Source organism: Paramisgurnus dabryanus, chromosome 20 (genome assembly GCF_030506205.2).
Source record: "Paramisgurnus dabryanus chromosome 20, PD_genome_1.1, whole genome shotgun sequence".
Classification (NCBI taxonomy): domain Eukaryota; kingdom Metazoa; phylum Chordata; class Actinopteri; order Cypriniformes; family Cobitidae; genus Paramisgurnus; species Paramisgurnus dabryanus.
Genome location: NC_133356.1, coordinates 25,574,268 through 25,589,913, shown reverse-complemented (window position 1 = coordinate 25,589,913; position 15,646 = coordinate 25,574,268). Strand labels below are relative to the sequence as shown.

General features: G+C 37.3%; 1 protein-coding gene across 1 annotated transcript in view; it reads left to right on the top strand.

The window, feature by feature from the left end:
* Positions 1-8,566: 8,566 nt before the first annotated feature.
* The window catches only part of LOC135787364 (uncharacterized), a 33,482-nt gene continuing 26,402 nt past the window's right edge, over positions 8,567-15,646 (top strand). Inside the window, exon 1 of the mRNA XM_065297311.2 lies at positions 8,567-8,880. Coding sequence (XP_065153383.1) covers positions 8,784-8,880 — 97 coding nt within the window. The 5' untranslated portion in view covers positions 8,567-8,783. The remainder of the gene's footprint in view (positions 8,881-15,646) is intronic.

The following is a 15,646-nucleotide window of genomic DNA, read 5'->3' as shown; positions in this document are numbered from 1 at the left end:
TGAAATGACGGATAATAAATGACTGCGAAGGACTCTTTACAACGCTGTTTTTCAAAAAAAAAAAAAAATGACGGAGATTGAAAATGTCTCTCTCTCTCTCTCTCTCTCTCTCTCTCTCTCTCTCTCTCTCTCGTTGCTCTGTGTGTGTGTGTGTGTGTGTGTGTGTGTGTGTGTGTGCGTGCGTGCGTGCGTGCGTGCGTGCGTGCGTGTGTGTGTGCGTGCGTGCGTGAGTGCGTGCGTGTGAATGATTACCTTGATATTAGTTAATTACAGATTCATAGTACATTTATTTCGTACGTTTGATTTCAACTGTAACATTTTCAGCATTAAATGCTAATGATACTCATCACTTGATAAATGGCTATTAAGAGTACTGCATTACTAAAGTAAAAGTTTGATTTTCAGTGTGTTTGCGCCCCCCCAAATTTTTTTAGCACCAGCCGCCACTGATATGGAGACATCTAAAATGTTCTGGGAGGGGGGGCAGAGGACTGGAGTTGTGGGAACCTTTTTGTACCTTTATTCTGACAGTGTAGTATTGTCCAACTGTAAACTCTGTCCACCGGCTCCATTGTCCTCTGCCCACATTGTTCTTCATCTTGGGACAAATCCAGACAGGAGCTCACATGTGGAAACTCGTCTGTCTTTTTGTTGCAGACACTTCAAGGTTTCCTGTACTCATCATAAATCACCCTGCTCACGGCAGCGTATAGGTTTATAAATATAGGTTTATTCACTGCTTTAAAGATCAAATGACAAAACATATGGGACTCTTGTTTTTGCTCGAGGGAATACAAACATCACACAGGTGAACGTGCATGGACAGCAGCCAATTTTACTATACATGTAAGGTGAATCAGAGATCGGCAAAGCAGCTTTTTTCTCTCCTTTATCTCTCTTCTGTGTTGTTTTGTGGCAACCAAACTCAGCTCGTCTAGTCATAAATGTAATTATTAGTGCTTACAAAACTTTGCTTACACATATATAATGCATGATAACTATAACCTCTACAATGCTGGGACGTTTCAACCCATAGTTGGGTAAAATATAAACAAATACAACTGTTAGGTTGAATTAACCTTGGTTGGGTTTGTGCATATTTGGCCCAACCATGGGTCTTAGCTACCCAGCATTTTACCCACAGTTTTTAAATGAATGTGCAATTTGTGTGCAAACTTTTTTGCTTAACATGTTTTGTGTCAGTTTTGGTGTCAGTCACTAGGCTATTGGTTCTCTAGTTGTATTCAGCATGCAACATTAGATCAATTAGCACTATAAAAAAATTTCAACCCCAGTGTTGGGTCAAAAAGGGACAACCCCAACCCACTGGGTTGTAACTTGACCTATACTGGGGTTGTTTCAACCCAAAAAGCTGTGATGTTCTAACTAACCCATTGTTGGATCAAATATAAAAAAAATTCTGGATTAATTAAACCCAACAGTTGGATTTGTCGCTTTTCGATTTAAAACTTAAAACTAGCCAAACTTTTTAAAATGATTGCACAATCTTGGCATAGGAAAATAAAACATAGGTACAGTAATTTAACAGCTTTGATCAAAGACTAATGTGTGAGGAAAGTCTTTTTCCAGGTTTTAGTCAATCTTTTTGAAAACATAATAAATATCCTTTAACACCATTAGAGAGGCAGGTGGTCACTTTATTAAGAGCTCATTTGTACTTAAAACAACATGAAGGATAATTTAATAACTAAGCTCATGGATATCTAACCTAGCGGGTGATGAGAAGAAGAAGCACACCGCCCTGTTCATGTGACCCAATTCCTGCCAAGTAAACAGTGGTCTTTGGTAAAGTCAACACCTCCTAAATCCAGGAAAAGCCAAATGAAATCTTTTAGATTTAGGGTGGAGGGAATGTTGATAGCTCACATGTTTGTCAGTGGAAAACTCAAAATAACAAACTGCTTTCCTGATTACCCAAAGTGGCAAGTTTTTCTGGAGAGAAATTACTCCTAATTTGGTTATTCTTGCCAACATCCCCTTCCCTTTTATATTAGGATCATAATTGACGAGCACATGTCTCCAAAAACTAGAATGATCTGACCACTTGATAAACACATAAAGGACATCAACCCAACCGAACAAAAGAACGAAAAAACCTGAAATCAGTTAAAAACACTTCAGAAGAAGAAAAATGCATCCTCTCTGTGCTGAAAAGCCAAAGGAGCATGTCAGCAAAAGTTGGAAAAATCCACTTTCAAATGATGCCCACTTTTCTATTTGATGTCTTTGTTTCACATAACGCAGTTAGAGGAAATGAGATTAGGGTAAACGTTTGGGGAGTTTAGGGAAAATTGTGTTTGGGGTGTGACGGGGGTTCGTCCGGCTTCACCGCAGCTGTAAAAGCTGAAAATACACCGTTGTGTCAGACCTCATCAAGGACGTTTTGAATTAAAATGATGTGACAGAATATGAAACACAAGAAATAAAGGCTTACTGGTACCTGAAGACTGTAGGACTCGCTCTGATTTTATCAATACTTGAGGGGATATCTGAAATTGAACCCTGAAACCATCTGGAACCATGTGAAATAGGAAAATAGGAAATGTGTCTCAAAGAATTTGGACATCTGAACCTGATATACCCTTACTATCAGCAAACATATTAGTTCAAAGATCTTTACACTATTTGAGGCCCATATGGTTCGGCTTACTGTGATTCTGCTCGTGCTGTATTATTAAATAAATATGCCAAGATATACAGCTATAAAGTCTTTTATAAATATGTATGATTGTTTTGCTCCCTGAGATGTCAAATCCTCAAGAGAATGATGGACTTTTTAAAGCAATAAACTAGTTCCCACAAGAAAATCTAGATTTAGAGAAAGATTTTGAAATGATATAAGACCATAACAATTGAATGAAAATTTAACTTCACAACAATGGAAGAATTTCAAGCATTAATGACTCTTATACATGAATTCTGTTATACACAACCTTTAACTTAAAAGAAAAGGAGTTTAGGGGGGGCAGGGGGGCACTGCCCCCCCCCCAGACCAGAGCTATTTTTAATTTTGCCAGAGCTATTATTTAAAAAAATATATGAGAATTCCCATATTTTATTTTTCTAATCTTAATAATTTAATGGGTATACATTATTTAATAAGAATGACAATTACATTTACACATGTGGGTATACATTGACATTTGTCATATTCAGCAGTTCAGACCTGTTGATAAATACAGAACTGTCACTGAAAATTAAGATATAGTTATAATAAGGTAACTAGTACTGTCAAACCATATTTCTGAGTTTGAAGTGGCCCACCTGCTTTTATTTGGGTAATCTTACTCCCCTGCATATTTAATCTGTAAATAGATGATGTAATAAACTCACAATGCTGTTAAAACATTCCACTCAAGTTTCTTAATTCTCATTTATTTACACACTCTCTCAGAAATGTCTCTAAAGACAGGAACACCGCTCAAACCCCTCACAAGCCCAAAACTATCTGATACACCCATGAAGGTCCAAAGCAGCACGAAACGTTCCATACAATGGTTTTCAAAGTCTGTGTTATATAATAATGCAAAATGCACAGCTTCAAATCTTGAAAGATCAGGGTTTTCCCAATCCAAGACCAACAGGACACTCTATAAAATCACAATGAAAGTTCCCAAGTAAACACACACGTGGCCAACTTTCTCTTATCATTGTACATCCTATCTGTGTGTGTTTCCAAAGATCCTCTTCTGAATTGTAACTTAAAAAGATGTTCCCATGCATCATGTTTCTATGTGTGGTCATGTTTATGACAGTCACATACTGTTATTTTATTTGATACCCTAGCAATTAGCCAAAACACACTGATGACCACATAGCCATGCCCTAGCAATCAGTCATAAAATCTTTGGTAACGCCTGAAGGACAAGTAACGGCCCAAGTGTACTTTGTTTTTTACGAAAGCAACACCTTGCAAAGTGTACTTCATTTGACACGTACGTGTACACACAATGTAAAATATTATATTAAATCTAGATATTTTTATGTTCCTTTAACTTAACAAATTAAGTTAAGCAATTTCAACTTGTTTATATAAGTTATGTGAACTCATCACAAGTCAAAACTTAAAAAAGTAGATTGAATTGACTTGCATAACCAAGTTGTTTCAAATTTACGGTGCATTTACAGTGCAAGCATTCGACGGACGCATTTGATGGATTACGACATATTGCAATACCTCTCCTGGCATACATACACAGTAAAAACTGTGGTGTTACCAATTGGAAGTAATTTTTTAAAGAGAAAACACCACCGTTTTTTAATAGTTTACTATGTTCTTACCTCAACTTAGACTAATTAATACATTCAATGCGTGCACTTAATCTTTGTACAGCGCATTGTGAATGTGTTAGCATTTAGCCTAGCCCCATTCAGATCCAAACAGGGATTAATTTAGAAGCCACCCAACACTTCCATGTTTTCCCTATTTAAATTTTTACATGACTTTTACATGAGTAGTTACACGAGTATGGTGGCACAAAACAAAACTTGGCGATTTTTTTAAGCAGGTAAAAAATGAGAACTATATTGTATGATGGAAGAGCACTTAGTTTGCAGTACTTCGACCTCAGCGCGCAGTAATATCATCACTTCTGACTACTCCCCCCTCTCACTCAAACTTCTGTCAATATTACTGCACCCGAGGTTGAAGTGCTGCAAACTAAGTGCTCTTCCGCTATACAATATAAAATAAAACACGCCGTGTTTTGTTTTGTTTTGTGCCATCATACTTACTTGTGTAACTACTTATGCAACAGTCTTTAAATAGGGAATACATGGAAGTGTTTGGTGGCTTCTAAATTCATCCCTGTTTGGATCCTAAGGAATGAAGGGGGCTAGGCTAAATGCTAACATATTCTCGACGAACTGATTAAGTGCATGCATTGAATAAAGATAGGTATGTTTTAATTTGTCTAATTTGAGGTAAGAACATAGTAAAATATTGAAAAAGGAAGTAGATCGCTATCTGAAATATTGCCAAAGACAGCGTTACAGGGACGCAGGAAGTATGGCAAGGGAGACACAAGGTGCGTTCCATTCGACAGGGTCCCTACGGAGTGTTCATTGCTCCCTACTCCCTGAGCACGGTATATCAGTTGAAGTGGACTTCACGGACAATAACCGCTCATTTGGAACGGCCTGCAAGCGTCATCAAAGAAAGTCAACGACGGGGTCGCGCAGATTGATATAACATAAATATATATAGGACAACATTCATATTTTAATTTTGATTTACTATCGCATTTAAAATATGTACACTACGTAATGAAAAACGTATGTTTATTATACGCTTTAATTGACTATGCTGCTATGACTTGACTATTAACAGAATTGAAGCCCTGCTGTAACTGTCATGCAAATATGAAAGTAAACTTCAATTTGGTTAACTATGTGTATTTATTAGGGATGTAACGATTCAACCGTGTGTCCCATTAAAAATGCCTGTCTGAAAACAATTCTGAATCGCAAGGCTGCGATTCTTTGTTTCATTCACAGCTTGTGCGTGTACTTCGGCATTTGGTCAGTAGGAAGTCCTTATCAATCTAAAATCATAACGAGTCGGAGTTGTTTATAATGTGCATTTAAAAAAGCAACACTCGTTCAAAAAAATAATTTAAAATATTCTTTATTATCATGAAAATACCTGAAACAATTTAAAAGAACAGTGATATAAATATTCCTTTAGACATTTCCTGGAATAGCATTCGTAATGCTACTTCTTCTGTGGCACAAAGGGAGTTTCTGCACAAGAGCGCCCCCTGGCGTTCGGATGTGCCGGGATTTCACCGTAAATTCATTCAAATTCATTCATTGAGAAAGCGCGCATTTGCACGGTTAATCGTTACATCCCTAGTATTTATGTGTTTTTAAACGATTGTCATATAATTGCATAGCGGTCTGACCATTCTGACTGGTGATCACGTGATGCGCGCAATGACAGTTGGGTGATTATCGCTCTCCACTTCCTGTGAAGTGATGTATCGATGTTCCCTGATTCCCTATGCCATGTGCAGTGCCCTTCTAACTGAACATGTTCACTTCCTTCGGATTGGAATCTCACTTAAGATGGCGGAATACCCTGTGAAGTCCACTTCGCAGTCATAGACAGTAACACTTCCTGGGTGTCGAGCGTACTGCGCAGACTCAAACTGAGCTCAATGACGTGGATGTCACGTGAGCAACCTGTCTGACAATTGTAAGTCTTCTAATAGCCGTGCCACGGGAGATCTGAATCACCTACTGAATCTTGCAGAGACGGCGAGCGTGAACAGGAGCACATTTTGGTTAGTATTCTGATTAATAATCTCCCTTGACTTTATGCCTTCACGTTCACCCGTTTGCCTCATAGTCAGTAAAAGATTGCCTGTGAGCTTCTCTCCCAGTCCATACGGTAATTTCTCTACTGTGCGACAGAAAGTCGCAGGTTATGACGCAATCGTTAGCCTATTTTTACAAAAACTGCTTCTACTGGGACATAACGTAAGATACATGGTAATGGAGCCTTTTATACATTTTCGTGTTTCTTTAGAAATAATTAATGGACAAATGGAGTCTTTAAACGCCTCAGATGTAAAGTTATTCGCTGTCAAAGTGACGCCAAAATGAATGGGAGTCAATGGGATGCTAACAGCAGATGGGTGTTCGCTAAGCAATGGCGGCGTCCAGGGAAGCTTCAATAAAATATGAAACCCTGCCCCCCTGTTCGCAGTCCACTTACGGTCGAATGGAATGCATTCTCAGGGAACAACAGTTACATACGTAACCGGAGACGTTTTTATGTGTTAAACACAACTATGCAAAAAAGCATTTTGGTATGAATCAACATTCGCCTACAGAAGATATAAGCATTTAAAGCGAAAAGTTAAGCATGTGTGTCTAAAAGGCTAGAAATTTGATGATATTATCCAACACTACACAGGAAATAATATGGATTTTTTTTCCAGAAAACTTCTTGCATAAAAGATTCAAGCACTTTCAATGACCTGTATCTATGTATGTATATTTTCAAAAACTTCCCAGGGCCTTGAATTATTTCCCCCAGATTCACAAACTTTCAAGCATTTCAAAGACCCGTGGAAACCCTGAATACAAGTGTAGACAAATATATTTACTTTACATGAAAATATGAGGCTTGGGGTCCCTCACAAAAGTTTCATCATATTTTTTTGGCCTTGGCATCATAAAGTCCGAAAACCCCTGGGAACCAAACATGTTTTTTAAGGTATCGCTGCAGAAAACCCTTTTAGCACCTTTATATTTAAAAGTGTAGCGTCAACTATGCAATTACATACTACAGACATTACAGATCCAAGGAACCCATGGCTTTTCATTATCTTCATTTGGTTTACAATGGGACAGCGTAAGGAGACCTCAGCATTGTCCAGGCCTGTTTGAGATAATTACTCATTCAAAAGCTTCATCTTCTAGCCCAGGGCGAGACCTTTAACCGCACTGCTGAGTCTGTCACCCCACTAATGTAACATCCTCACCTGCTCTTTACCAAAACAACACAAAGAGGAATGGCATCAGATGTCAGCAATGTGAAAAAACAAAATCTCTGTCATTACAGATATATTTAGGCCGTAATAAACATTTAAAAAGCCTGGTTAACATGGCAAAATATGTTTTTTCCAGAACAATGGGATGCTTCATTTAGCACTGCAGTACTTTTCTAACTTTCTTTCCCTCCCACATCTGAACTATATAGAGGGGATAAGAAAGATAGTCATTGTGGCCAGGAAAACTGTAATGTGTGGGTGCGTCTGAATTCCATCTTTTATTAAGGGAACAATTTGTACATTTAATTGATTAAATGATTGATGATAATTTGAATAAACTTTAAGTCGCAATATAAACTGGTCGTTATGTACGACAGACCATATGGTGAATGTGTTTATTGTAGTAAATCATCAATAGATTTATAACATTTCTGTCACACCCACATTTCTTTGAACTGCTGTAAAATTCCTGAATTTCTTTGGGAATTCTGCTTCATATCCTAATGTTTTCATTCGATGAAAGGACAAACAGCTGGATTCGGCAACCCAATAGTAATTTTTACACTGAACCCAACAAACACTAAAAAGTTTAACATACTGATCCAAAAATACCCAATGCTGGAATTTGGTATTTGTTGGGACAGTGTGAGCTAACCTTAGGTCTATGGGATGTCCTTCAAAGGGAAACCTTACTTCAATCAGAAAAAAATAAACAAACTTAGATACTACAAGTACAAACTGAAGAACTGTGGTGAGTTTTGTCACTGTAGTCTAAAAACATTAGGTGCAATTTGACTCTAAAAGAAGTTTGTACAGTAAAAGTATGCTGGCTTTTGTCAAGCCGACTGCATTCTTCAAGCAAAGAAATGAAAGATACTAGCATTTGATTGCAAAACACATTTTCTAGTTTCTCTCTCGCTATCTCTCCAACACGCACAAAGATAGTTTTGCCCTCCCTCCCTCCCTCCATCCGTCACCCCTCCTCCAGCTGCTGATGGTAGAGCTGGAGGTTGGCCTGCTCTTTCTCCTCAGTCAGAGGACAGCACACGACTCGCTCCCACACAACCGGTCATCTCTAACATTCACTTGTGTGTAAGCCTGGCAATATGTTTAAGTCAGGATATACCACAAGCTGCACACCGTCCTGGGACTTTTCAACAATCTGAACTCTCCATTCAGGAGAAGGAAGATCACTCAACACTTAGGTATGAATTGTGCTTGAATAAGCCAAAAGAGGAGGTATTTTTTTCCTCTTATCGCTGAATGCTGAGGACGTCCAAGATGAGTCTAAAGAAGAGGAAACCGAGCATGGTGTTCAGCTGGCACAAGTCGTTTGCTATCCTCGCCCCGTGGAGAAAAGGTAAACTTCTTTGACTAAATGTATGCACCATTGCTTCATGCAGACGGCTCGTAACACCTGGATTTGTGGCACAGGTAGTCATTAGTCTGGCTGAGGTGTTGGAGGATTTTAGGAAACCTGTAATTTCACATCAGGTGTTATGCGCTTGGCTGAACACAGACAGGGTTATTTTGAAAAACATGAATCAAAACAGTGTACAGGTAGTTGTCAGCACTAAGGCTTTTGGTGATGTCATTTCAGTGAAGTTAACTCTCAAAAGTCGAGCTAATGTTAAACCAAACAAGCTTTAATATATGCAGAAATGTTGTTGTTGTTATTTAATACAATGATGTTTTGATGTTATACATTATATAGAAAAGCCTGCTTTGAATAATTTACTAAATTTAATAATTTACTTAAATGTAAATCACAGCATTGTTAAAAAAAGTAGAATCAACTTGGATTTACAAGTCATTTCAACTAATATTTTTTTATGTTGACACTGTAAAACCTAAAAGTTAACTCAACTCAAACCATTTAAATAAACCGATTGCATTAGTTTTAAAACACATACATTTGAGTACTGTGAACTTAAACAAATTGAGTCATATGCAGTTATGCACTTATATTTAAGTTCACACTACTTAAATATAAGTGCATAATTGCACATGACTCAAGTTCACAGTACTTAAATTTATGTGTTTAAAAACTTAAATGGCCTAATGCAACCGGTTTACTTAAAGGGGCCGTGAATTGGTCGATTTTATTGCTTTATGACGTTGATTGATGTCTACTTATGCATTTCGCGTTGTTTTTACATTCAAAAACATCAAAAGCAATAAGTAATACGCTATTTTGTAACATGGATTAGTGGCTGTCTTGAGGAATGGTTCGTTTGAAGGGGCGGGCCGCATTGAAGACCTGAACGTAAACACCCACTGCTATGATTGGACAGCTTCGTTTCCCATCATTACATGTAGGGAAATGTTTTAAAAACATTAATGTGATAAAAATAGCAGCCGAACACAAATATGTTTGAGACACAAAAGATTCTGGGTGCTAAACATGATACACATAAATGACAATACGTATATTAAAGTAGAAACAAAACTCGACGTGACTAAATTACCGTATACAACACAGTAAGCGTGCATCCGAATCTAAACTGCGGCTAATAAATCCTTATCAATAACTTTGTATATTTCTATTGTGCTTGTGAGGTTGCTTTTACATTCACGTAATGTTAAATACCACAGTCATATGATAAAAAATAAGCTTTGTTGAGTGTTTGACCTTTCAAACGCAACTTGCCTAAATTACCGTATACAACACAGTAAACGGGCATCATAATCTAAACTGCGGTTGATAAATCCTTCCTTATAACTAACTTTGTATATTTCTACCTTTAAATTACAGTCGTATTGTTAAGTGTTGTACCTTTTATTAATCGTTTAATGTTTTTAGTAAATTAAAACGGTCAACAAACGTATTTAGACACGGATGTTACAACAGGACATAGCAAGCAATCTCTTTTAACAAAGCAATAGTGAAACGCAGTAACTTAAATAAAGTAAAATGTCTTACTGTGAATTATACTGCTGTGTCATTGTTGTCAGATCCAATATAAGTGGTGCTTCTGACTGAGTCTCTCTGCAAATCCAGCATCGACTTCTTTACAAATGAATCCATGTCCACAACGTTAACAAACGCTCCCCACACGAGCTGGAACTTCTTCAAAAGCAAACTTTATCCAAGCATATTGCTAATGTTAAGTTCCAAGCCTCCGAATTGAAGTATTTAGCTTCTGTGTTGTTCCCACGCGGTTCTTTCACAACCGATAATGCGTTTCCATGGTATCATAACAGATCACCGCGTCAAAATAAAAGTCTCTCAGAAAAAATGTATTTAAAAAGTCATTTTGGTTAAATTTGTCAATCTTTAAATACATGTTTACTTACTGAGACACACGTGTCACGCGAAGCTGTGGGCGGGGCTACAAAAGTAGACTTGTCCTTTTGGTTATGGGGAGGTGTTTCAATCATATATATCTATGGTTTCAATTCTACTTTGACGTCATAGATTTCCGAATTTTAGACTGGAGTGTTTAGCTGGCTTGGTGCCAAAGACGGTTATATTTCAGTAGCACGGACGTTTTCAGTTCTGAAACTTGCAGGATGTTCATTTAAGTATGATGAACTCTTATATAACAAATTATCAAGTTAAAATTGAGTTTTTGATTCACCGCTCCTTTAAATGGTTTGATGTGTGGTGATGAGTTGCTGTAACTTATAAAATAAAATTTAAATAACTTAAACTAATTCAAATTTATTTTTATATATTTTTACTTTATATATTATATATTTTTACAGCAACTAGTCACTAGTCAATATAAAAAAAAAATCATATTTGACAATATGACTTCTAAATACAAGTTGATTATACTTAAAAATGTATGTGAAATTTAGATTTTATGTAACTGAAAATGTCCTAACTAGTTAGCATGCATAGAATATACATTGTTAACATCTGGCAGATATTTATCCCCACATTACAAAACCTAAGAATATAATATCACGTTTTTAATATCTATATTCAGCTTATATATTGAATGCACAGCTGTTGGACTGTTACAGTACTATTGTCTATATCTCAGCGGTAGAGCATTGTTTTAGCAGGGCAAAAAGATATGTGTTCAAAGCCAGAGAAAACATACTGATAAAAAATATATGTCGTGTATAACTCTTTTGATGAAAGCATCTGCCAAATCCATACATGTCATGCATAAAGTCTGTTTTTTATATGAGATGTTTGAGGGTTTTAAGTCACTAGAGATACTTTTTACATAAGAGTTAACAGTGTGACCACAGGACAAAATGTATACATGGAAAGAAAATGACTTTATGATGAAAGGCTGTACACATGTTTAGTTCCAGCTAAAAAGGTCTTACTGTTTATCTTTTATAAAAAAAACGGATGAGCTCAATAACCAGGTGTGATTCTCAATAGATGTGTAGTTTGTGTCATACAATGATGAAGACAAAGGAAAGAGAGCGTTTAACAGGTGTGATGAACTCTTCCAGCCTTAAGCAAAACTAACATGAGGAGCAGAGTGATATCAGATGTAAATATTTTAGTGGTGACAGCTTCACGAGTGAAGCTCCTTGCCTCTGTTTGAGTTATATTATATGTGACTCATAACTGAAACCAGGCACGGCCGCACTGAGGCGAATTCTTTGTGTATAAGGTCAGCATGTGTAAGTCACTGATATATGATTCGGGTATTATGCATTTGCAGTTTTCATAAGAAACATTGCAGAGAAAACTGCTCCACCTCAGCACTTGATGTTTCAGAGAGGGTTTGACAATTTTGCATCTTTGTTGTGGTGGCCAGATTAACATTAGAAATCAACAATACCTGTAGCTCAATTGGAAGAGTGCCATGTTAGCAATGCAAAGGTCATGGGTTTGATTCTGGAAATAAGCCCATGACTAGTTGGTTGGTTGGAGGTATGACTGATGTTACTGCTCCCTCACATTCTTGTCTTATCCTAATGCTGTTAGATAATGAAAGACCAACCCTTTCAGTTCACATTGATAATGTGCTTCTGGAAAGACTCCTCAAGGTTTAAAAGCATTGGCATGGAAGAGAAAACGTTCTGGTGGTGTGGTGAGAGAGACAGAGAGGTGTGAGGTTCAAATGTCTGCTGGCTTTTGGGATTAGGAAGAGGGGAGAAAAAGGTGTATGGTTGTATTTCACACCTCATCAAACCCGACATCTGGCCTTTGTCACCTCTTTGAGTAATTCAGCCAGAAAGACTCAAGGATATTGCCTTTAGTTTTCAAACTCTGGTGTGCATTCAGTTGGGTGGCATCCTTTTGATGTTCTTAAATGAATAGTTCACCAAAAACTCAACATTTAATTAGAAATTATTTTACTTTTATTTCACTAAAATTCTTATAAAGATGTGAGAACTTTTTTGGGGCAAATCATTTCTTAGACATTTGTACTACATTTTAATTTGTATGTTTTCTGAAGAAAATGTGAAATCTGAAGAAAATGTTAATGTTGCCATCTTAATGCTAAAGTGGAGATGGTTGTCCTGGCATTTATGTAAAGTCTGTGATATTCTGGTGCTTATGCCTCAGGCCCCTCCTTCAATATAACTCTATGAGATTTTTAAAGGGGACATAGCATGAAAATCAGATTTTTTCCATTTTTAAGTGCTACAATTGGGTCTCCAGTGCTTCCAACCTAGAAAATGTGAAAAAGATCAACCCAGTACCTTAGTTTGGGTAAACCATTCTTTGCAAGCATGTGAAAAAATAGGTCATTGAAATTTGACTCCCCTTGTGATGTCATAAGGGAATAATACCGCCCCTTAATCTGCACTATCCAACCATGCCACTGCCATTTAGTGCAAAGATCAGCTCATTTGCATTTAAAAAGACACTCACATTTTTCTCACACCTACAAAGTTGCAATTTTAACATGCTATAATAAATTATCTATATGGTATTTTGAGCTAAAACTTCACATACGTATTTGGGGACAGCAAAGATTTATTTTACATCTTAAAGGGACACAAGGCAGCATTTTTATGTTAATAAATCATCTTCGTAAGTCGGTATATGGTTAAATGACTCATTACATGACGAATGAAGACTCTCTCGCCTGCCCCTACCGTCTGTAGGAAGAATACCCCACTTGCAAGTTCGCTGTATCCGACCCGGTGTCCTTCAGTCTCGTATAGTCTTAGATATAGAACGCATTTACTCCCAGACACTAGGGGGAGCTAGTAGAGAAATAATACTCAGACTTGCCTTGTGTGCCTTTAAAGGAATAGTCTACTCATTTTCAATATTAAAATATGTTATTACCTTAACTAAGAAGAGTTGATACATCCCTCTATCATCTTAGTGCGTGCACGTAAGCGCTGGGGCGCGCTGCGACACTTCAATAGCATTTAGCTTAGCCCCATTCATTCAATGGTACCAAACAGAGATAAAGTTAGAAGTGACCAAACACATCAACGTTTTTCCTATTTAAGACGAGTAGTTATACGAGCAAGTTTGGTGGTACAAAATAAAACGTAGCGCTTTTCTAAGCGGATTTAAAAGAGGAAATATTGTATGGAGTAATAGCACTTTTGGGAGTACTTCAACTCGCCTGAAAAATCCGCTCCCCTTCTCCCTCTCATAATGGGAGAGGGAGAGTGTTACTGCGCCGAGTCGAAGTACTCCCAAAAGTGCTGTTCCGCCATACAATATAGTTCCTCTTTTAAATCCACTTAGAAAAGCGTTACGTTTTATTTTGTACCACCAAACTTGCTCGTAAAACTACTCGTCTTAAATAGGAAAAACGTTGATGTGTTTGGTCACTTCTAACTTTATCTGAATAGACTTTTCCTTTAAAAAGTTGTGAATAGCTCCTTTAAAACAGTTTTAATCATTTGCAGCTTAAAATGTAAAAATGACACAACGTAGAAAAATAATAGAGGAGCTGTTTTCAATCGGTTAAACGATTTGAGGTGTCATGACAATAGCAGGAACAGTTTTAAGTATTACATATTACATAGCCCTTTTCAGAAAGAGATTATGGAAAATACATGGAAAATGCGTCCAGGATTTGTCCGGGATCGTTTGCTTTTTGGTTCATTCACACTGCCAATGATTTTCCGGAATCTGTGCGTGCATTCACTCACATGCCGTAAAGATCCCGTAAAGACAAGTGACGTCTTTAAGGTCCTTCACGTGGTAGGTCTTAAGTTTGCTAATTATCTGTGATTCCTCTCTCGAGAAACCACACACATGCATTTTAGTTTTATAACAAGATCATAAGGATGCGCTGTCTGTCATGCTGGTAAAAGATCTCAGCTTCAGTGCGGAGAGTGACAAGCTCACTGATCTCTGCTTCAGTCCAGTTTGCCAACATTTCTCGTCATGAATATTGATCTGCGTGTAAATCTCTGTGTCAAAGAGCTGAACCATAACTTCTGGTTACGATGACACGCGCGTCCTCACATACGGCACACCCCTTATGGCATTGTTTCTACGTCTTGTGCACACAGAATGCTTTCCGTGTATGTTACAGCAATGTTACTAGGTCCACTTTACGAGAGCAATCCCAGAACTTTTACTGGACACGTTTGTGTTCACACAGAATCCTCTCTGCCAATTTTATGGAAATGTTCTGGGACCAAAGTGCTGTGTGAATGGAGATACACTTTAAAAAATCCTGAGTTACAGGTATTTAGGTCAAAAGAGAACAAACTCAGCCACTGGGTTAAATTAACCCAGAAAATGTATATATTTGACACAAAAATTGTCAACAATGTTAAAATAACTATTTGGGTTAAAACAATTCATCATAAATTAAATTACAACCAAACAGATTAGGGTCATCCCTTTATAATCCAAGCTAAATTAAAAATAAGACAGCATTTTTGTAGACTGTAGATTAGATACAATAAGTAAACTTCTTTTAAGTCATTAAAATATGTTGTTTTGTAAAACCGTAAATACATTTAATAATATCAAATTTAATATAATCTGTCTTGTTCCTTGCATTATTCTGGTAAATTGAGAATTTCAATGACGCGTCTCCATATATGGACGTAATGACAGAGGTTACTGGTCCATACTATATGCCCTCGGGGTCATTCAATCTGCCCACCCAAGTGCTAACAGGGTTCTGACATTCTCCTGGCTGTAAAAATAGCAGAGACACCCGGGTCTGCCTCTGACCTCTCCACCCAAAAGCAAAATGACTGTGTCTCCAGACACTCTT